The sequence below is a fragment of the Antedon bifida genome, chromosome 1 (assembly GCF_963402885.1).
Source record: "Antedon bifida chromosome 1, ecAntBifi1.1, whole genome shotgun sequence".
Classification (NCBI taxonomy): Eukaryota; Metazoa; Echinodermata; class Crinoidea; order Comatulida; family Antedonidae; genus Antedon; species Antedon bifida.
The window spans coordinates 26895995-26917922 of record NC_136226.1 but is presented as its reverse complement, the minus strand read 5'-3'; the positions used below and the strand labels follow the sequence as shown (position 1 = coordinate 26917922).

At 33.7% G+C, this 21928-nt stretch overlaps 2 protein-coding genes across 2 annotated transcripts; one reads left to right on the top strand and one right to left on the bottom strand.

The window, feature by feature from the left end:
- Positions 1 to 8: 8 nt before the first annotated feature.
- Positions 9 to 7725, top strand: LOC144848393 (protein arginine N-methyltransferase 2-like). Its single transcript, XM_078705122.1, has 11 exons — positions 9 to 84; positions 186 to 538; positions 926 to 1111; positions 1714 to 1803; positions 2228 to 2299; positions 2966 to 3130; positions 3717 to 3892; positions 5538 to 5667; positions 6195 to 6334; positions 6863 to 7031; positions 7614 to 7725. The coding sequence occupies exons 2-11, from the start codon at positions 194 to 196 to the stop codon at positions 7644 to 7646; spliced, it is 1506 nt and encodes a 501-aa protein (XP_078561248.1). The 5' UTR covers positions 9 to 84; positions 186 to 193; the 3' UTR covers positions 7647 to 7725.
- A 5178-nt stretch (positions 7726 to 12903) lies between these two features.
- Positions 12904 to 21521, bottom strand: LOC144852941 (outer dynein arm-docking complex subunit 4-like). The gene is made up of 10 exons (XM_078711029.1): positions 21305 to 21521; positions 19336 to 19467; positions 18711 to 18864; positions 17933 to 17994; positions 16267 to 16453; positions 15628 to 15849; positions 14990 to 15197; positions 14324 to 14607; positions 13656 to 13973; positions 12904 to 13192 (listed from the first exon to the last, which is right to left on the bottom strand). The coding sequence occupies exons 1-10, from the start codon at positions 21428 to 21430 to the stop codon at positions 13083 to 13085; spliced, it is 1803 nt and encodes a 600-aa protein (XP_078567155.1). The 5' UTR covers positions 21431 to 21521; the 3' UTR covers positions 12904 to 13082.
- Positions 21522 to 21928: the final 407 nt, after the last annotated feature.

Sequence of the window (21928 nt, the reverse complement as noted above, 5' to 3'; positions counted from 1 at the left end):
ATGATTGGTAAAAAGTACACAAGAAAGAAAGAGCATTAAATGTAATGCGAAAATATCGGCCTAAATCATGATTGAACAGATAAGGTAAATTGTCATGATTTTTAGATTATATTGAAATAATAATCTGTATTTTTTAAAACTATGTTTGATACACTGTACTATTTTAATAATCGTTTTTATTCTAGGCCATGAGATGTCTGAACATTCTCAGGGAGCTAGAGAGATTCCGACGCGCAGTGGTGGTGATGAACAAACTGCCTGGACAGGCCTAGAGGGAGAAGACTGCAATAGTAACAGTAGTTCAAGTACAAGCAATATAGAAAACCTTGATGAAGAATGTGCCTTAGAAAAACACAGTGCTAAATTTGAAACAGAAAATTCATCTGAAGAAATTAACGACACCAACTTGGACCTGGTAGTAGAACAAATGGATAGGTGCATTACCCTGGAAAACGAAACTGAACAGGACTCTGAATCTGATGAAATAATTGAAGTTGTGACCGCTTTAACAGATTTCAAAACCAATTCTGAACATCAGGTACCTGCAGATTTGTATACACAGAATAGTAACAAGAAACAAATACTTAATAAGAACAAAATGTTAATAATTTAAATAGCTTTATTTACAAAGAAGGAAGAGTTGAATCTACCAAAATTCATGACACCGTCCTATTTTCACAATGAATTTTGATCAAAATGAATCCCTAAATAAAAACCGAAAGAAAATATATTCTTGCCGATATGGCTATGTATTACGATTCCACTGTCTTAACCAATCGGCCACTCACTCAAGGACTCACTTGTACTTTTAAACTAAACTTTTGTTTTATTTTGTATTTAACCTTACACATTTGAATTCATACTAATAATATACACAATATCTACATTATATAGATTTACTTGATATAATAATATTATCTTTTAGCTACAACTTGCTAAAGGTGACAAAATAAAGGTGCTAAATAAAACAAACCCTGATTGGTGGTGGGCTGAGTTGAAAGGTCAAGTTGGTTATGTACCCGTCAGCTACATCAACTGTTCCGAGTCGTCTGTTGGCATTGAACGGCTAAGGTGGCAGGATGATGAGTATTTTGATAGTTATGCAAATTTAGTGAGTTTTCCAAAACATATTTTCTTTTTTTATTTATTCACTGATGTACATGCAAAGAAATAGACATATAACACATTCAGTGAAGGATGGGACCAACTAAAACGGTCCCAATATTTCCAGACAGCTTACCATCTAGGTCATACTGGCCCAGCATTGCTTAACTTTATTTGGAATTGTGCTGGACCAGTCCGAATGGCACAATGTGACATTTATCGTCATTATACCATGTTGGAACACTGGTTCTTGTTGAGATCACTAAAGTTAAGAAATGCTGGACCAGTATGACCTGGATGATAAGCTGTCTGGGAATATTGTGTGCTCTCCCTACTGTATATATTTAGAGAGCGATATGACATAATGGTGAGGATATCGGACTTTCATTTAGAGGCATTGGTTTGAGCCTGTCTATGCCACTACACCAAAATAATGATCTCCATATGTGCTGGTCATGGTCTTATAAGCGGTGCCCTCTGGGAGAACATCTTGATCTGAAGAAATGAATAAATATGATGTCGTTTTCATGGCTGTTGTACTTTTAAATGCTTTTTAAAACTGTCTACTATTTATCAATTTCTAATAGTATATATTTCCATTTTTCATAGAAATTGCATCATGAAATGCTTCAGGATTCTGTTCGAACAAAAGCGTACCAAACCGTTATTGAGAACAATGCTAACTGGATAAAAGGAAAAGTATGTTTTTATTACAAAACACATTGCGAGCTAATGATTCAGTAGTCGTATTCACCATTCCCACTTGGGCTAAAGGAAACATCTTCTATCTAAGTGAATACAATTGAAGGGAAATACTGAAATATTGATTGAGTGAAATACTTGATATTTAAGGGAAATACTGTACCTCACTTGAGTGTGATAAGCGATTGGTGAATACGGCCACTGAATTTTAAGAAAGTTTATAAGAAAAGAAAATTTCTAAATACCTGTACGATATCATTGTCAAGTTTGGCACTGAATTGTTTAAGTAACTGTAACCATAGAACAAGTTTGATTTAGTAAATTTACTGACAAAAATAAGTATTGACTCTAATCATTGTTTTGAGTGCACAAATGTTAATCTGTCATTAGATTTTATCTTGAAATTGTAATTCTATATTAGGTTGTGTTAGATATTGGATGTGGTACTGGTATATTAAGTATGTTTTGTGCTAAACAAGGAGGTGCTTCTAAGGTACAGTATATCTGGTTAATGGTTTTAAATTTGTATAGTGCATAATACAAATAGTCTCTATGCGCTGTGGACTATATTTACACTTTTCAACTACATGCTTCTCCCCTATGGGTCATGTCAGTGCAGCCACTATAAGGCGCTCTCTCACCTGTCTACAACACAGTGGCTGAGCTAGTACACCAGGATAACCCCCTACTCGTCTCGATAGATGTACTAGGTTCTTTAAAGTGCACATGAGCTAGATGTGTACACTGAACCTACGGTTTATAGTCCTTATCCGAGAAGACTTGTTCTACTACCAGAACCATGGAGTGAGTGAGCCTCGAACCCTTGCCGATATTATGGCTGGATTACGGTTCCACTTTCTTAACCGCTCGGCCACTCACTACTACTGATTTTTTATTCTGTTTTCTATAATATACCCTAATCAGAGCCAATTATATACTGTACATTACATGAAAAGTTGTTTATTATTGTTTTATGTATTGAATCATTCTGTACAATTTTTTTTAATGCGATACTTTTAAATATAAATATTGATATACAATTTTTAGAATGTATGTTCTGTCCAAGGAAGGAGATTTGTTCATGTATAATTTGTCTTTTGGAACCAAAAAAAGGCAAATGGTGAAATGTGAAAAGTGTAATACATTTTTTTTTTTTCAGGTTTACGGTGTAGAGGCAAGCGGTATAGCCTCCTATGCTAATGACCTTGTACAACGAAATAGCCTTGAGGACCGCATTACCATCATTCAGGGAAAAGCGGAAGAAATTGAACTGCCCGAACAAGTAGACATCATCGTATCAGAGTGGATGGGTACGTTGTTGATTGTGAGTATGATTCCACTAATGCAATCTATTTAATTGCACTCCAGTGTTAAAACATTAGCAAACTTTCTTTTTCACATGGCTCCACTGTCAATTCAAAAACTTTTGGACTCAATAGTCACATACTTAATACTATCTTTTATTAAAACATTGCAACCTTTTGTTTTCATGATGCTCCACTCAACACTGTGACTATCAAGTCAAAAAGTCATTCTAGTGCAGAATGACTGTTGGACTCAATAGCTGTGTAGATGCTTGCCACGTCATGAAAATAAAAGGCCACTTTTATCCCAAATAAAAAATCTAAATAGCACTGAAGTTAGTACAATATACTGGTAGAGAGCTTGGTACACTAATAAAGACTGGTGGAAGTCGTTGCGCTACCTGTCCATTTAAGCACCATCTTATATTAATTGACATAGTTAATAAAATGAGGACAATGACATTAATGTTGGTTTCTTTCTGTTTGTATACCTGGAAATTGAATAAATAAATAAAAAAAAAATTCAGCTTGTAGTATTGAGAATCTTATGAATATAAATGGTGTAAATCTAAAACCCTTTTTCTAAAAATTGTTTTTTGTTTGCAGTTCGAGTTGATGATTGAATCAGTTATAGTAGCACGAAATAGGTGGCTTGCTTCACATGGGGTTATGTGGCCATCAATTGCTAAGCTATTCCTTGTTCCATGCAAAGCAAATACAGAATATAGTAGCAAAATAGACTTCTGGCGCACGGTTTATGGCTTTGACTTCACGCCATTAATGTAAGTAATAGTGTGGGGAACTAAACAGCAATGCATGCTAGACTACAAACCACTTTTTCTGGCCTAATGTATGTTTTTTTTTTACATAGAGGGCGCTGTTCACAACCTGATATTTCTACAATCTATATTATAATAGGGACTTAGATTGAGTGAACATGCACACAACGGTCACATTCACATGGGTCGTAGTTGACTGTTCTCGTTGACAGATATATGGACATTTACATTGACGTGCCAGTGAATGTATGACGTAATGACCTTGGGATCTGACCTTGTAATCTCTATAGTAGCACTTGTCCCTGGTGCTATTCCGCAGGGCCGGTAGAATAGCTTAGGGCAGGCTAAGTGTGTAGTGTAGGCCTGGGTTAATTTTATTTAAAATACAAATCAATAATTTACAGTTTGCAAATATAAATTGACTGAAATTCACTTTACTATATTCTCAGAAAATCATCGCGATGATTTTGGGTAAACTTTTGCAGTTTTATGACGTCATATCTCCACTGGTACTCATGTCAGAGAGCGAACAGTAAAAAAGCCACTGAAAAAAACTCAAATTTGCCAGTCAACGTACCAAAGCGCCTAGCACGTGCGCATATGAAAATAACGTAATAGGGTAGCAGTCGACATATTCAATCTAAATGTCCCTAATAGGTTCCAATATGTTACTCAATCTTCTTCTAGCCCGACCGATGTAGTACATTCTAACTCCTCTTTATCTTTAAAGCTATATTATATCTGTAAATTGATGCGTTTATTAGGACAATTTCTTTGGAATTACCAAAAATTGCTGGCTGATATTAATCCAATGAACGGGCACCATCAAGTTAATTTTTGGTCAATTTTTTTAAATAGTTTTTTCACCCATTTTTGCAAATGATTTGCCCTTCAACTTCATTTTCCTTATTTATAACGTTTGATTAGATTATGTAAACAGCTGTTTGGTAAACTAGTATTGTTGTCAAAAGACAGACTTTTGACTAGACAGTTTTGAGATCAATGCCACACAGCTGGCCGGAACACATTCAAGAATAATGATGAGTAAACTCATTAAATGACCAGACATGTTGTAATATCGCAGGTGGTCAGGTCGTATCGCAGGTGGTCGTGTCATATCTGTCATTTATCCCATAATTTATTGACCTTTAGCCACTGGGTTTATCAAAGATATATAATACTCTCCATAGCCGACTAAATAGAATGACTGATTTTGCGTTATTTCGAAAAATCATTTTTGGTATAAAAATCAGTAAATTCCTCTCTGGTTTTGTTATTTGTTTGTTTTGTATAAAAAGTTATAGGTTCAATATATATAACTTTATGTCAAACAATCATAACACCATACCATACCATATATAATATTCGTAGCCAAGAGGCTAAAATGCAGTTACAAAAGTATAAAAACATATAAAAAAAGAGCTATACATTAAAAATACATTAACAAATTATCAAATATTCTCATTAGAATCAATAGAACTTGTTTTAATATACATATAGTAGAAATAAGTAGTTTATTATCAGCAAGCTGTACATCTGCAGCCGTATTAACATTATTAAACTTTGTAATTTTTATTTCAGAAAAACAAAATTAGATTTTATATATTGATTTACTAACGTTGTCTTGCATACCTTATTTTAATTGCAGACCGGTGGCAAAGAATCGATTTTTTGGCAGGCCGATATTTAATCATTTAATTGATGCAGATGATATGTTGTCCAACATGGCAGTTATACTTGAATTTGACATGAAAGAGGTCAAAGTTAGTGAACTTGAGGTATTTGGAAAATATTTGTTTAATTCTTTGCTTGAAGACTTTACTGGTATTGGTGACAGAGATTGCTAACATTACCACATGAACTGTGTGTTGTAGTGTAAACGCAAACACAGTATAATAGCGCAAATATAGTGTTATATTGTTGTCAGCAAGGCACTTAAAGAACCAATTAGATTTTACATTGACGTAACACAAAACTGCTTTCAGACATTTTAATTAAATAAAAAATAAGATAATATATTATTGGTCAACCATGGAAATTCATTTTCTAAAAGGTATACATACAAAAATACATATAAAAAGTTATAAATATATAAAAACATATACAGACAATAAATGAAAAAAACATACATACGAAGCACATGAATTTCTAGTCTCTCTAACACAAAGACAATGCAGATTTCAACTGAAATCAATGTCAATGGCAGCCTGATGTACTCATAATTAGGATGGTTTGATAGTGTAGACAGAGCTTTAAAGATGTAAAATAAATCATTGATGAAGGTATTCATTTTAATTTTTTTCAGGAGAATAAATGTGAATTCAGATTTGTTGTTAAAAAGTCTGGGACATTTCATGGATTTGGATCATGGTTTGCAGTTGATTTCTGCTCAAAAGATGACGACGATGCTGAAGATGTTGTACTAGACACAGGACCAGACAAGCCGTAAGACTCATCTTGGACATTGTTACGTCCCAAGTCACCCGATAATCGCTAGAGCTTCCACACATTTTGAGTGATCTCCTGTCTCTCTCTCTAAAGTGTATAAATTGTGGCACACTCAAGCGAATTCAGACTTAAGTCACATAGATAGTTTTGTATACACAGCCACAAACAATTAAATGCTGAAAATGATACCTGAAACAGTATTTAATTACAATACTTTGGTGTTTTTCTATTTTTAGACAAACAAATTTTTTAATGCACTCCAAATTCTCTGACACAACCAAAATTGTCCAGATTTATCTATTAAATTCTGTGATACAAATTTGCATGTGAGTTCTGTACCTTCACAAAATTATTTTTAATGGTTATATCACATGTGACATTGTTCTTATGATACAGCCATAATACACAGCTATATATCATTGAGTTTATCCATGAGAACTGGAAAAATAGTAGAATTGACTATTTAAACACTACTGTACTGTGCCTCTGAAAGTAATACATTTTCTATTTTATTTTTTCTTTTAGAACTACCCATTGGAAACAAGACATGTTCGTAATGGATGACCCTTGTAAAGTTCAAGAAGGTGATATAATAGAGGGCGCAGTAACTATTACTAGGAATCCTGATTGGAGACGTCATCTTAGGGTTACGTTCTCGTTTACAATTCAGTATAAGATTTCCGGTTTCCAACAGGTAAGAGTGGCCATTTTTAGTTTATAATGTTACAACAAAACATCAAACATTCTATTTAAAAATGTATTGTCCCCCAAAACATAAATAATATGAATAAAGTAATTTAATATAGTAGTTTTAATTTTTTTTAATTTAACTTGAAACCCATTTAATTCCAGACAGTATTGACAACTAATACCCTTTTCACATCTGCAAAATTTAACAAGTTGTAACCAAGTTTGCATCATGTGAATACAATAATTTTGTGGAAAATCTCCTGAGATTTCACAGGGGTCCTGTGTTGCCCTGGTATTTAACTGACCAATCGCAGTAATCAAAAGCGCGCAACTATGCTTTCCTCCCAAGATTTCACAAGGTTCGCGTATGCATATATGAAAACGTGTATAATTCTGGAGATCAAATAATTTATGCAGATGTGAATAGGGTAGAAGTGTGTTTACACCATTTTTAATTGAGTGTCAAATTTTCTTTGCAAAAGCCCAGATTTAACTGCAATTTAAATCCACATCCACCAGTATATTGTATTTTTTATTCTGCATCTGAACTTCATTTATCAATATTACTTGTATTACTTTTTTTAAGGCATTTGAAAAACTATTTTTACTATGGCGTTGACGATCATTTGTGAATGCTGGAAAGCAGTTCTTCCGTGGCACATTAAGTTTTACATAGAATGTAAATGTGGCGGAATAACCTGTGACTGCAGCCTAACTGGGCTGAATTGTGGACGGCACATACTATAATTTTCCTCTCCCCTAAGGGGTCCCTTGTGTGCCACCAAACGGGCTGAATGGACCAGTACACCGGAGTAACCCCCTACTGAACTAAAAGATGAACTTGGTTTTTTAGAGTGCACACGATCCAGATGTGTACACTGGACCTCCAGTTTTATAAAGAGTATTGTTGCATAGCAATTTATTTTTTAATTTGTAACATATTAGCATGTAGATATATTTAGCAAGAGACAGTATAGAGACATTTTTTAAGATGGTCAGTCAGTAAGTGATCGATTAATTTATCAATCTAATTTGCAATCTATTGAAATATTTATTAATAGGTGAATATTAATATAATTATTAGAGTGTTATTGAGTGATTGATTGGTTGAGTGATTGAGTGATTGATTGAATGATTGGTTGAGTGATTGATTGAGTGATTGATTGAGTGATTGAATGATTGATTGGATGATTGGTTGAGGGATTGAATGATTGATTGATTGATTGAGTGATAGATTGGTTGAGTGATTGATTTAATGATTGGTTGAGTGATTGATTGATTGATTGAGTGAGTGATTGATTGAATGATTGGTTGATTGATTGATTGAGTGATTGATTGGATGATTGGTTGAGTGATTGAATGATTGATTGAATGAGTGATTGAATGAGTGATTGATTGATGGAATGAGTTATTGATTGAGTGATTGAATGATTGGTTGAGTGATTGATTGAGTGATTGAATGATTGGTTGAATGATTGATTGAATGATTTATTGAATGATTGATTGAATGAGTGATTGAATGAGTGATTGATTGAATGATTGATTGAATGAATGAATGAATGAATGATTGATTGATTGATTGATTGATTGATTGATTGATTGAATAATTGATTGAATGATTGGTTGAGTGATTGATTGAGTGATTGAATGATTGGTTGAGTGATTGGTTGAGTGATTGATTGAATGATTGATTGAATGATTGGTTGAATGATTGGTTGAGTGATTAATTGATTGAGTGATGGATTGATTGAGTGATGGAATGATTGGTTGATTGAATGATTGATTGAGTGACAGTGGTATTATATGAATCTGTCTTTGTATTTATAGCATAACAAATAGAGAGATTGCAACCTTACGAATACAAAAACGAAAATGATGTTTTGCATGGCAACAAAAACGAAAAGAGTTGCAAAACCTCCCTAATATATTTAATAATAGAAGTGAATATATTTTATTAGAATGTTGAATAATCTGCATGTTAGTAAAATGGGTTTAAGTGATTGATTATTGATTACTTGATTAATTTGATGACTGATAGCAGATCAATAATTCAATGGATGTAGGAATAATTTTAACAGTATTAGTAGCCATTTACATGTACAGATTATTACAATTATTTAAATCAAACTACTGTATGGTGTTGCATAAATTATATATTCATATAAAAACCTTTATTCATGTTGTAAAAATTAAAACTATTCTATTTTAATAAGTACCATTAAAATATTTTCGTAATGAAAGGGGAAGATTCAAACTTGCACTCTCCTACGTTTGTGACTAGATGTCTTGGTGGTTAATTGCAGGCCTTGCTGCTTGCACTCACTTTATCATGCAGTTAAATGTCACCATCCAAAAATTATCCCATCCCATAATAACAATCACAGGGTGGGTCAGGATGAAAGTGGTGAATATGGCATTATGTGAGCCCTCGCCTCTGAATTCACCTCTGATATGATTTGTATATTTTTAATATCATGTACACTATTAATAGTATTTTAACTTTATTGAAGAAATCATTTTAATGCTAGTTTACAGTCTAATGTCTAATTTAATATCTATTATTTTTACATATCATAATATCTAATATTTGTACATATCTTTTTTGTAGTATGTATGTATTAGGTTTTTATTATATTTTTTATTTGACTGCTATAGAAATATTCTGTCTATCATAAGTTTTTATCCTAATTTGTTTGGGTATCTCCAAGTTAACATTTCAGAAGATACAGAAAACTTTCCTAGTTTAAAACTATAATGGCCAACCCTCATTTAGAGGACACCTTTGAGCAACATTTTTTTGGGTCCTGAATGTGTACCTTTAATGAAGGTTCAAAAGTTCTACTGTATAATCAATTGCTGTGGAGATCCAGAACAATTTTCATTTACAAACCCCTGCTGTTTTTTAATGGTGCTATAAAAACAATAATTATTGTGGTAATTATTTAAATTAATTTATTTAAATTAATTAACACTAATGAAAGAAAATGTAAAGGCAATCAGTATTAATACAATTAACATGATGTGCAAAAATAAGTTTAAAAAAAAAGTATTACCTAAAATTTAGTCAATGACGGGGTGCATTGGCCAAATGCATCACATGGGAAAAATAGTAATTTTAATTATAGATTTTATTTTATTTGTATGCAAAGCATTGATTATTCATTCTTTCAATGTTTTAAAATATAAATGTAAATTTAGGTTCAAAAGAAATAGTGTCAGATAGCATACTAACCTAAGAGAAGAAGGTCGTTTGGACCTTAGGGTAGCGAGGGATATTAGTTAACACAATGTGTAATTAGTATCGATGTAATGAGTATTAGTTGTTAGGATATGGATAGGAAATTAAAATATATAAAGTAAACTATATACCTGTTTTTTGTTTTGTATCTTACTAAAGCTTGGTTCCCACTAGGATGTAATGCAACACAAGCAAGTTGACCAATGACAACCGACATTTTGAATAATCCATCGCTTGTGATTAGTCAAATCACTTATATTGCGTTACGTCCTTTCGTTGCATCTCTAGTGGAAACCAAGCATTAGGTGGATAATATGATGGAGCTTTGAATTTGCAATGACCTAGTATTTACACATACTGTGGGGAGGATTCAAGCCCTCCCCCTACCCCCACCCTAAATTTTGGAAATGAATGAAGTGGCTAATACTCAGTGTCATTTTTATGCCCTGGACCCCCTCTATTTAAAAATCCTGGATCTGTCCCTAACTGTGTAAAATTGTTTCAAGAAAAAGAAAACAAGTAAAGAAAACATTCCCAATTAATGTACAGGTAACGACCAAAAAATACTGTATGTACGTCCTTCAAGGTCTTCCCAAACATAGAGCTCCTTATCATTGACTGACAGCAATGAGTAGGGTTTTGAGAATGAAAGAAAACAAATTGTTAAACATTTATTAAACACATATGTATGCCATAAAAAAACACATTATTTTGTAATTATTAATGTGAAAAGTATCTTCTGTGTGTTTGATGTGTTATAATATAATTAAATTGTTGAATAATTTACAGTACACATTTTAAATGGGGGAACCCAAATATGGTAAAAGAGTATGGCAAAGAATGTGAAACTAAACCCACTAAATAGCACACATCCCTAGAAATTCACCTTCTGGATCCACCCCTGAAATGTTGACACAAATGATTTGTGATCAAACAACAAAAACGATTTTCTAAATACTGTATACAGTATTATGTACAGTGCTTGTAAGCCAGCTTCAATTTAAAAACTCCAACATTTCAAGAAATATTGTCCTCACTTTCGCAACATGGTACACAGTTTATTTCTGCAAACTTGCAACGCGATAATTTCACATTGTATGATCACTTTCAAAATACCCGAATATCTTTAGCAATCCCCTTTGGAAGGTCGCAGAAAGCTGCCAACTGTTTAACAACCCCCTGCACGACTATTTACGCACACTTACCTATCGGCACCAATATACTTAAGAAAGCACTCACTAGTAAACCTACTTACATCACCATAAAAATGTAATCATTGCTTACTAAGAAATTTTCAACATTCAATGTGTGTAATACTCTTGGGTATAAAATCATATTTTAATATAGAATTAAACAAATTCAACATTAGAAACTTGCTCTTACTTTAATTGCTTGCTTCTTTGGTAGGCCACAGTTTGCAATGTTTGCTACCAAATAAGGCTCATCATTCTTGGTATATTATTATTCATATTTGTTTATCTTTACTTTACCATTTCATTGTACATTTGATGCAGGCACTCATAACAAGGTACCATAAAACCTCGAAAATAAGCCCATTATCTCAAAAAGAAGCCCATGTGGTTTGCAAAAATAAAAAGCCCATCTCAAAGCTTCTTTTCAAGATAGTATGGGCTTCTTTTCAATAAATGTATGATTGTGTTATCATACAGTATCAATATATTAATGACCTTACAACCCTTCTCAACGGTCAATATATTTATACCAAATGGTACTTTGATTGCATCTTGAATCTTCTTCTTGTCTGCTTCATTGCCAAATTTGTAAAATTGGCAGAGAAAATCATAATAAACATCCTATTATAGTAGCAATTCACAACATTTACAGCATTCATTTTAAAAAGAAGCCCCATCTTCAGTATGCAAAAGTAATTCAAAAAGAGGGTCATCTCGAGCCATCCCAGAATCCTAAAAAAGGAAGAAACCCCTGGTCTGCTTCTGTTTTTTAGTACACTTGGATGAAGTCCATCTCGAAAAGCACACCTCGAAAAGAAGCCCATCTTGAAAAGAAGCCATCCAAGAGCCCTAAAATAAGAAACCCATGGGTGGCTCCTTTTTTAGTACTCTTGGATGACGGCCATCTCGAAAAGCACACCTCGAAAAGAAGCTCATCTTGAAGAGAAGCCATCCAAGAGCCCTAAAATAAGAAAAAACTCATGGGCTTCTTTTCAAAGTTTTACAAAAAAGCACTGCCAGCAGGTCTTGCCTACAGTACCTTGGCACTGGTGTACTGAAGTAGTGTTTAGAATTTTAAAATAAAATAACAAGCTTATGGAAAGAAGCAATTAAACCGAAAATTCAATTTAAAATAAAATTTTATTTAAATTAGAAGTTACTCCATTTTAGTTACTTTTCCCAGGGTATATAGAATCGACCTTGACATTAATGTTTTAATACAGAGATAGGTAATCACAGACCCCAATGGAAATTATATATACATATTTCTTTTATCTAGGGTTACATAAATCCTATCATATTATTCATTGAAAATAACATGTTTGTGGGTAAAATTAAAATTGGAATTTAACAATACATATTTTTAAAGAAAAACAGAATACAAAAATACAGAGTAAAATGATTACTTCAATCTGGATTATTAAAAATAACAGGAAGACACAATATTGAAATTTAAGCAGTGATAGTTTATTTCATATTTTCTCATTTTACAATAGATTAAAATATAGTATTAAAATGAGATGACAATCAAGGTGTTTTAATACATGAATCAAAGTGACACATGACAGTATCTGATGGACTTTATTACCAGAAATCTATTTACATCTTAAATACTTATATAATATTATGTTTCGTCTACATCTTTTTTGCCCTCCGAGTGTTTTGACTTATCTGATTTGTCAGATTTGCTAGATTTGTGCGAGTTATGGGACTTGTCTGACTTGACACTCTCATCTGAAAAAAAAAATTTAATGTTTATAATATGAACAATTTAAATTTTAAAATAATTCATAGTGTCATGGTAACAATGCTTTAATTGTAAGATTTTTAACACACTGTTTTATAAAAGACTTTGTGTTACACCTGCGCTCATTCAATCGGCAGTGCTCAAAAACAAAACCCAATGCTTTTCCCTACAAAACTAACTGTATAATGATACCATATGTTATCATTATACAGCTAGTTTTGTAGGGGTATGCTGATATCAGCATGGTCAACTGTACACATAATTTAAAGTTTTCTATTCTCTATTCTGTAAATTAGTATTTTCTATCGGAATGGTCAACCAAATATTTTATACTTTCTTTCTTTCATTAATACCCAAAAATAAGTTATAAACATTTTAAACATAAATAAAACATGATATATCATGGTAAGGGCTAGTTTACATGCAAAAAACATTCAAAAACAACTATACCTGATGACGAATCATGATGTTCCTCCTTTTCTTTATCTTTGTCCTTTTTGTTGTCTTCATCTTCACTTTTATAATCCTTCATTGCATCTTCCTTCTCTTCTATATTATCTTTTTCATCATCACTCTTTTTATCATTTTTGTTTTCATTTTGTTCTTCCTCGTCCTCATCCTCTCCCTTCAGTCCTTTAACTATCTTTTCATTAAGATCTTCTAAAGCTTTTGAAATTGCTTTTTGAGCTGGGAAATCCCCTTGGATCTTTGCCATTTCGAGTGACCGCTCAAATGACTCAATAGCTTCATGTAAATCTCCAAGTTTTACTGTAGAGTAAAAGAAAATCTAAAAATAATCACCAACAAAAAAATAAAAGCAGACTAGGATTGATAAAGGAAGCCATATAGTGTCCCTTGTTTTTTAGTCGCAAAGTCCCAGCAGTTTGTTATAATGTACAGGAAGGACAGGGCCTGTGGCGCAGTGTGTGTGTGTGATCGTGGGATCAGAGATTCAAGACCAACGCTTATAGGAAGACACTCTACACTGTTCCAATAAAGACACTTAACTTATGTTTGCATTTCAACCCAGGTGTATAAATGGGTACCTGGTACAGTTAAACACAACTGGGTAAAATAAGAAAAACTCATGAGACTTGAAAAAACTAAAATGTACGCACCTTCTGATTGGGCAATAAGAACACTGGCATTTAACTGCCAGACATCATCTCCAGCTTCTTGTGCTGCCTTCAAACTCTTCTCACCAAAATCATGAGCCTCTTGATATTCCCCAAGCTCCAAGTGGCAGCGGCCAATCTCGTGGTACAACCAGGTTGCCTCTAACGCCGACTTGACCATTGGTAACTTCTCTTTCCAATACTTGACTGCTTCTGTGAACTGACCGATACGGGCATGGACTCTGCCGAGATTGTCCAATGCTCTCGATCGTCCATCCTCACTTTCCCTGTTAAAGAAATGTAAATTCATCAGTTTCAATCGGCACTGTCAACTGTTTATCTACTGTATAGGCACACAGTCAAACATGATGACAGAAAACAGAGCCAACTGTGCCAATAGAAAATAATAAATTACATTGAAAGAGTCGATAGTCACCTCTTTCTCCTAACATCTTTCAATTTCAAGAACAAACTTTTACATTCTTGAAACCTGATATTCCTAGTGAATCGTAATATACAAGTTCTTTTATAGCGCAATTACAATAAATGGATCATTGCCTCGTGTGAAACGTGTGTGCAATAAAAAAAATGTCAACCATACATGCAAATATTTATTTACTCTCGGCACTGTGACTGTATACCAATATCTGGGATGATATTTTGATTTACCTTGACTGGCACAAATCATAATCAATATTATGATGCTTCAATGCAAACTCCATGTTTCCTAGGTCCAAGTGTGCATTACCAATACAACTATGTAAATTGGCAAGATAGTCATCTTTATCAGGTACGTCACTTTCTTTCCATCCTTCCACCGTCTTCAGGACACGTTTAGACTGGCTAAGAGCATCTTTTGGTTTGTTCTTGGCCAAGGCTAGAAAAAAAAACAGAAATAGAAGACTTGCAGTAAGTGCAAATTATGTAAATAAAATGTATAGTGAACATAATGTAGTATAACTAGTATTAATAACTATTTTGAAGTAGCTTTGTGTTAGCGAGCAACATCCTGTGCAGTGTGCAGTGCAGTACCCACTGCTTTTGTAAGCTTGAATCTAACCCCTAGCCACCAATACAAGCTTGGTGGTCTGAATGCCAGGCTAGTGGCCTGGAGGCTGTGTGTCCACTAAGAAGTACAGTATTCTCAAATGTAGCATAAATTCCTATTACGTCGTAGGACAAACATACAGTATAGTAGACATGTATAATTATATGCTTATATATACATTTTTCTTTCCATTTATTAAGACTTCTAATATTTGATTTGATTGAATCAGAACTACTGAGGTTTGCATTTGCTTACTTACAATTATCAATCTCTTCCAGATTTTTAAGGATGTACTTTGCAGGATCCATTGGCACTTTACTCTTGTCCCGTCTTCCCTTGCTGGCCTCGGCTTTGTCTCGATTGCGTGCATACATTGGCTTTTGTTGACGCCAGAACTCTGTTCGTGTATCTAAATATCGTAATCCCTGCATCACCAAATCATATATCTGGTTACCGCTCTCTGTGGTTGGTCTTGTTAAGTCTAAATTTGCGAAATCAGAAGAACTGTTAAAAGCAACTTAGATGACAGAGATTAACAAGAAAATGGCATACAGTCAATGAAACATCAATTGGATTCATATTTCCTAGATTTGGTTCAGTCTCTTTTACCTCTTCTCAGTAAATAAATGTTTTCAAATTGAGAGTTTACTATGGAAATAATAAATATTATTGTACCTTTATCTATGGTTAGTACAGTAGAAACAATGGTCACCAGAAACACTGGTTGTGTTTTTCTAGGTTCATTTTTGTTTCCTTTTCTTTTAAACATGGCAGCATAAATGCTGAAATGCATTTCAATTTACAAAATATGTATAAAATTGATTTTACTTTAAAATGCTGACATTAGTATTCTAAAACTTTTGGCTGGGCAACAAATCTATTTTAAATATCAACTCACCGCCGTCCTTCAGCAACTTATCCAGATAAAGTCGATCCTTGTACAGATCTCCTAACAGTTGTTTTGTGATCTCTTTCTCCTTGTCAGATTGCTCTGCTCTAACTGGACGTTTATTCTGTTTGTTGTCAACATGTTTGGTTCCTGGTTTGGTGTACCCCATTCGAGGCTGTTTCTTTGTCGTCTTCATCTACAATAATAGGAATGAGTTATTATATTATCATAATCAAATTGATTCATTTTAAGACCTGAGTAAAATATAAAAAGACTCTGTCTACACCATCACACTTTTGTGTGACAAAAAAATGTGATGTGCCCATATACTCTATGGACATGATGATGTCATACCACTACCATATTTGGGAATATCACTACCATATTTGGGAACATCACACTTTTTTTGTCAAACTAGTTTGATAGTGCAGACAGAACTTTAGGCAGTAATTTTGTTTGTCTTTTGTAGGCATTGATCACCTACTATTATTGTCTTATTTGGTTTATGTTCATGCCTTCTGAGAACACCCCCAGAGGACAGACCCCTTTCCTTGAGACAAACAAGGGGAATATAGGTTTTAAAACTACAGCCAATCCTTATTCAGGGGACACAACTATTAAGGAAACCTTTTGTGAAACAATTGTAAACAATTTAACACTATGGCCAACCCCTATTCAGGGGACAATAAACCCCTATTAAAAGATGGTATCTCCTTTATATTGTGTTTCTACTGTATTACTAATTAAAAATGTTAATATATTTTGTTAATTATAGAGTACAGTCATTGTAAGATTCATGATATTGATTTAGTCTGTATTTGCACTGAGAAATACACTTTCAGTGCAAAGAGACTGATTTCTAGTGTTTTAGTTTTAACACAATACAATATATCCCATAACAAAACTTTCAAAGTTCAAAAGCATCTTGGTAAAAAATTCTCATCACATATTACAATTCTGATTGCCATCCTCATGGGATGAACAATTTTATTGTGGGTAAAATTACTAATTTATTTCTAGAATTAATGTTATATTTACAAATATTTTTAAATTAGTAAGTCTGTAACTATCATCTACAGTAATTTTACAAATAATTTTATTCACTACTAAATCAATAGGGTAAAATTACTTATTATGGCAGACTTTATCAAAACATAATAGGATTAAAAGAATCTGGTTGGAATTCATGAAGCAAAAAAGGGGCATACCGGTTATGAGCACTCACTGGCTAAACCCAGGGGTCCGGAGCTTACAGGGGCCTCTAAGCAGGGCCCAGAGAAAAAAAACATGCATTCAAATATGTCGAAAAAGGCTAAAAACATTGGGGCCACTATGGATCCTTAAAACCAGTGTCTCAGGCTTCGGCATTATGCTGCCATCACATCCACCAGATGTGTAGAGGGCTATATGCAGCAAGGACGGTGTACTTCTCTGTGGCTGTTTTATTTTCAGATCGTGAAATAACTAAATAATCAAAGATATTCAACACTTGTGCACAAACAAGTATGTTTTCATTCATTCACCCTGGCCAAAATAAAATATGTTAGAAAACCACTATGTTCTGATTTTGGTGATACCGAGATTTGACATTAAATGCTTGCTGGTTTAAAGTTCATTTTAAATGAGAAGTAATAATCTTCAGTACAAAAGCTAATTATTTGCTAGTTCTTATTACCTCATCTTGTTTGCTGAAGAATGATAGATCACCCTTGTTTTCAAGTTTCACTTTTGATGGGCCTGTTGATAAAGAAGATAACACAACAACTTATATTAATAGATACTGTATGCAGATAAATACGTAAAGAATACAAAAATTGTTATTGTATAAATCAAGAAATTAGTTGTTCAAGAAGACAAGACTGTACAGGTGAAATTAAATATCATTATATTTTCAAATAATCTGTTTAGAAATATTTGGTTAATCCAGGCAAGTTAGAGAAATTGAATTCAAAGAAAATTAGTGAAACATTTTTACTCCCCATCTTTTGAACACAATTAAAGCAATCACTGGCCAAAATGAAATATGTTTAGATTCACCATGCTCTGATTTTGGTGATAGCATGATTTTATTTGTTGAGGTTACATCAAATTCTTGATGACCCTTGAGTGGAGTCGGAGTAATATGAAGAGACACGTCTATGTGTGAAAATACAATCTTTGTCAAAATCTAATTTAATTCTTTGCTTTTTTGTTCAAAATATTCCCAATAGCATGGTCACCATCAAGTTTGGGATCTACTTCTCTAAATCCACCACTAGTATTGCCAATGATATGATAGCCTATCATAGTCACCACTAGGCTCTGGTGGTGGATGTATTTCTCTAGATCAACCACTAGCATTGCCACTGATATGATAGCCTATCATAGTCACCACTAGGCTCTGGTGCTGGAATTATTTCTCTAGATCCACCACTAGCATTGCCACTGATGTTAATAATTATCACATGACTTACTGCCAACTGAGTTATCTATGGCTTCCTGTGCTTTTTGAATCCCTAGTCGAAATTCTTGTAGCTCAGGACGGAGTTTGTTGCCACGGTGATAGAAAACAAGGGCCATTTCAAAATCACCGGTCTGGTAAAGAGCCTCGGCTTTCTGATATAGTCCCTGTGAATGATAAATGATAAGTAATATTGTTTTAATACATAATTCAGAAGAAGTCAGGAAGAAAACTACTTTATTTCTTAGTGCTAAGGTGTTTAATAATTAGAATTGAATCAGTAATAAATACTCACTTCAGATGATGTGAAAAAATGGCCACACCCTTTCAAAAGGGTGGATACAAAAAACCAATACATTCATGGACACATCGGTACTAGTACTATGGGGTAGGACATGCACAACCTAAATAATCAGGATCAGGGTCGAATCCCAGGAGGGTTCTTTTGACAGGCCAAAAACACTTTATTAGAATACTAACCAATAAATGACGGGATTCTTGCTTGTCTCCAAAACATTGCATGTGTGTTATTTTAACCCTTTGCAGTTTTAAAAACAATGCATTTTATTTCTATATACCTTATCTTTTATGAATCAGTAAATGTTCATGGTATAAATAAATAATAAATGTAAACTTACCTTGTGATAATCTTTATCCTCAGTAAGCGAGGCCTCTGCATCTTTGAGAGCTGATGCTGCATCTCCCAGTTGTAGGTGACATTTGGACCGGGCCACCAGACAGTTTTTATCAGAAGGTTCAATTTCTAGAGCCTAAGAAAAACGAAACAAATTTCAAAGTTATATAAACTTGTTTACCCCATTTTTTTAATGAAAGAATATTGATTAATGAAGCCTGTTAACTTTTTTTTGCATAGAATTACTCAAGAAGTTTAAAAACTAAATAGTAAGGCATTCTCAACTCTTGAAAAATCGCACAGTGTACTCCAAACATTACTTTATAGGCTATAATAGAAATGTCTACTTGCAACTAGAACATCATGAAACCAAAAACAACAATCTAAACAAAAATGATCCAACCATCTTTACCAAATCATAACCCTCTTTTGCTCTTCTAAACTCTTTCTTCCGCATATGATCCTCAGCTTCACCAATGTACGACTGCAAGAGCTTTAAGAGCTCTGCTCTTTCCACTGCTGGATCAATGTAATCGTCCATGGTTTATATACACAGTACAGACTATCAATATACAGTAACCTATCAATACAGTAACCAATCAATCAATATAGAGTGGAGTCCTACACAGTAACCAACTATCAAAATACAGTGATCATCAAAAGTAAATGAACTTGGCTAAGTTTTCACTGTTTCTACTTTAGATCATCTCAGGTTTAATACTGGTTCTTGCAGACAATTAACAATCTATGTCCACTATGCACTAGGTGTAGCTTGATATCTCCATAGAAACTACTTTAGAGGGACATGACCTTTGTAAAAGACCTTTACAATTGTGTTAATCCAGAAATCAATTGTTCTTTTAACAAAGGTATTAGCAGTTTGTAAGTAGACCCATTGATTGTTCTCCATTATTACAGGTACCTCATTGCAAATACAGAATGTCTTTAATAATAATATTTATTACATATAATTTCACATTTTACAGGAATAAGTTTTGTGCATTCACATTTGTATGCATAAAGTAAACAAAGAGTAAAAATGTTTTAATTATTTTAGTTTGGCATTTATTTATAAAACAACTACATAGTCCCAAAAGGCAATGATGGGATAATGACAATGGATTATTCCAAATAGTATTATAGGGTTATTCATTTTAAAGAATAGTTTATCTTGCTAGGTATTAAAATATCAATCAATGTAATAATTTATATTTTATTATAAGCCTACAAAACTAAATTATTAAAAATCATATCAATACTATGTTTAATAAAAATGTTTCTATTATACAGTTTTAATCATGAATAGACTGGCCCAGCAGAAGTTGTGTTAATTGTTACATAATAATCAATGACAAGTTACTACTTTTGGCCAATCAAATGGAGAGCTTTCATAGTAGATAGGCATGCCTATTTTAAGACTGAGCTGAGTGAAAATCACAGATGAAAGTCAATAATGCTGAAGCCTAGCTGGCTAGCCTCCTATAGGCCTAGCTAGGCCTAGAGTGATAGTAGGCCTATACCTACCTGGTCCTAGTAGGCCTACGCTCTTAATAAAAACTGGGCCTAGGCATTTACTGTATGTAGGCCTAGGCCTAGCTAGCTAGGCATTGGAACTGTATGTGGTAGATGCAGACCACCAACACGCTTTTTATACCAGGGCCTGGCCTAGAGAGGCTACTAGATAGTAGGCCTAGGCCTACTAGGCCTACTAGCCTAGGGCCAGGCCTATATCTTTTTATTTATTTATATAAAGGCCTAGGCCTAGATCTAGGCTAGCTACTAGGCTAGGTCCATGTCTGTTTCCTCAATTATTTCGCTATCAACCACGTCCATTAATAGTCCTTCCTAGACTAGGCCTAACCTAGCCTTACGACCAACAACAAGCCTTATCGACAGATACTCAACGCCAGCCGCGCATGTGCTCCCCCGTAAAAAAATCGTCGCTTTGTTGTTTTTGTGTTGAGCTAGCTCACCTCACTGTAACTTTCTAAAGCCTTCTTGTACTCTCCTTGCTTGAAAAGTACATCACCTTCGGCTACAAATATGGCAAAAGATCCTTTCTGAATGCTGTCGGAGCCTTCTTCTCCTTCGTAAGGCATTTTATGAATCAAATTTAATAAAAAGGTTTATGATCGATTTAGTTTTTGGTCGTAGCCAGCCTGTTGATGATGAGAGAGCGTCGTTTATTATTGTCCTCATTTGACCTCTTTACCATAGCAACCATTGCTAAGCGTAAATGTCACATACACTAAGCATGTTCTTAAGTCCAATTTCTAGTTATTAATAATGTTAGTTTTAATTAGATGTTAGTATGCAATTAAGTGTTTTACTCTGAGTGTACCGAAATAAATTAATGTAAAAAAATGTGTTTCCTTTACAAGTTAAACATATAGCAATATTCAAACGGCTGGAGTTGGAGGTAAACGATATTAAAAAAGAGAACCACATGAAAGATGGCGCACTGTAACTTTTCTGTCAACAATTATGAACTGGTCTCGTAGAACCATAGCCCAATGTGTTTAAAAATCGCTTTATGTAACAACTGATTTAAATATAATACATTTTGCTACATAATTTTACTTCTCGATAAAGTTATA

What these genes read in the sequence shown, in the direction of transcription:
- LOC144852941 (XM_078711029.1), bottom strand. Translation starts at nt 21,430, where the DNA reads ATGCCTTACGAAGGAGAAGAAGGCTCCGACAGCATTCAGAAAGGATCT. An exon ending in TCTGGAAGAGATTGATAATT is followed by an intron (nt 15,198 to 15,627) that starts GTAAGTAAGCAA and finishes TTTTTTTTCTAG; the next exon opens with CCTTGGCCAAGAACAAACCA. An exon ending in TATGATTTGTGCCAGTCAAG is followed by an intron (nt 14,608 to 14,989) that starts GTAAATCAAAAT and finishes TTTCTTTAACAG; the next exon opens with GGAAAGTGAGGATGGACGAT.
- LOC144848393 (XM_078705122.1), top strand. Translation starts at nt 194, where the DNA reads ATGTCTGAACATTCTCAGGGAGCTAGAGAGATTCCGACGCGCAGTGGT. An exon ending in AAACCAATTCTGAACATCAG is followed by an intron (nt 539 to 925) that starts GTACCTGCAGAT and finishes ATTATCTTTTAG; the next exon opens with CTACAACTTGCTAAAGGTGA. An exon ending in TTTGACTTCACGCCATTAAT is followed by an intron (nt 3,893 to 5,537) that starts GTAAGTAATAGT and finishes TTTTAATTGCAG; the next exon opens with ACCGGTGGCAAAGAATCGAT.